At 72.2% G+C, this 1,221-nt stretch overlaps 1 protein-coding gene across 1 annotated transcript; it reads left to right on the top strand.

Moving 5' to 3' along the window:
* Positions 1–248: 248 nt before the first annotated feature.
* On the top strand, positions 249–623 carry LOC118158920 (nanos homolog 2-like). The gene has a single exon (XM_035313587.1). The coding sequence runs from the start codon at positions 249–251 to the stop codon at positions 621–623; it is 375 nt and encodes a 124-aa protein (XP_035169478.1).
* The last annotated feature ends 598 nt before the right edge of the window (positions 624–1,221 follow it).

Raw genomic sequence — 1,221 nt, 5'->3', positions numbered from 1 at the left:
CGGCTGCGACGCCGCCGGCGGGCCCCAAAGTGCCACCAGCAGCCCCTGGGGTGCCACCGACGGTCCCCACGGTGCCGTCGAGGACACTGGGGGTGCCACCAGGCGTGGCTGTGACACCGCCGACGGTCCCCACGGTGCCACCAGCAGATCCTGGAGTGCCACCAATGGTCCCCACGGTGCCACCAAGGGTCCCCATGGTGCCACCAGCAGCCCGTGGAGAGCCACCAGCGGTCCCGGCAGTGCCACCGATGGTCCCCGCAGTGCCACCAGCGGGCCCAGCAGAGCCACCGACGCTCCCCACGCTGCCCCCGAGGACGTCACCGGTACCACCGCCCGTCCCCACGCCGCCACCAACGGTCCCCGCGGGGTCCCTGGGCCACGGCCCCAGGGGGTGCAGCTTCTGCCGGCACAACGGGGAGTCGCGGCGGGTGCAGCTCTCGCACCGGCTGCGCGGCCCCGACGGCGCCGTGAGCTGCCCGGTGCTGCGCCGCTACGTCTGTCCCCTCTGCGGGGCCACCGGTGACACCGCGCACACCCTGCGCCACTGCCCCCGCAACCCCGAGCCCGGCCCGGCCCCGCGGCGCGGCCGCCGCAACGCTGCCGGGAGGCGGCTGTGGGTCTGAGGGTTCTCAGCCCCACGGATGGACCCACGGCCCTGCGGACAGACCCACAGACCCACGGAAAGACCCACGGACCCACAGGCAGACCCATGGACCCATGGACAGACCCACGGACTGACCCACGGATACAGGGACTGACCCCTGGACCCCCTGACAGCCCCACGGATGCACGGACAGAGCCACGGCCGGCCCCACGGATGTACGAACTGACCCACGGACCCACGGACAGACCCACAGACCCAAGGACTTGACCCACAGACGCATGGACTGACCCACGGGCTGACCCATGGACCCACAGCCAGATCCACAGCCAGACCCACGGACCCACAGACAAACCCACAGCCCCTTGGACTGCCCCCCAGGTGTATGAATTGACCCACAGACCCCCGGCCGGACCCACAGACAGACCACGGACGGGCTCCCAGCCCCACGGATGGTTCCACAGCCGAACCCACGGCCGGACCCACGGAATGGAGCCCCCGAGTGGAAGCCGGCCCCACAGCCACGGGGCCAGCCCCACGGGCAGCCCCACGGCCGGCTCCATTGCCCCATGGGGGGGTCGGGGGGATCAGCCCCCCCTTTTTGGGGCCCCATTTCCCCC

The sequence above is a fragment of the Oxyura jamaicensis genome, unplaced genomic scaffold (assembly GCF_011077185.1).
Source record: "Oxyura jamaicensis isolate SHBP4307 breed ruddy duck unplaced genomic scaffold, BPBGC_Ojam_1.0 oxyUn_random_OJ61408, whole genome shotgun sequence".
Classification (NCBI taxonomy): domain Eukaryota; kingdom Metazoa; phylum Chordata; class Aves; order Anseriformes; family Anatidae; genus Oxyura; species Oxyura jamaicensis.
The sequence above is the reverse complement of the archived record's forward strand: the minus strand, read 5'-3'. Positions and strand labels throughout refer to the sequence as shown.

What these genes read in the sequence shown, in the direction of transcription:
- LOC118158920 (XM_035313587.1), top strand. Translation starts at nt 249, where the DNA reads ATGGTCCCCGCAGTGCCACCAGCGGGCCCAGCAGAGCCACCGACGCTC.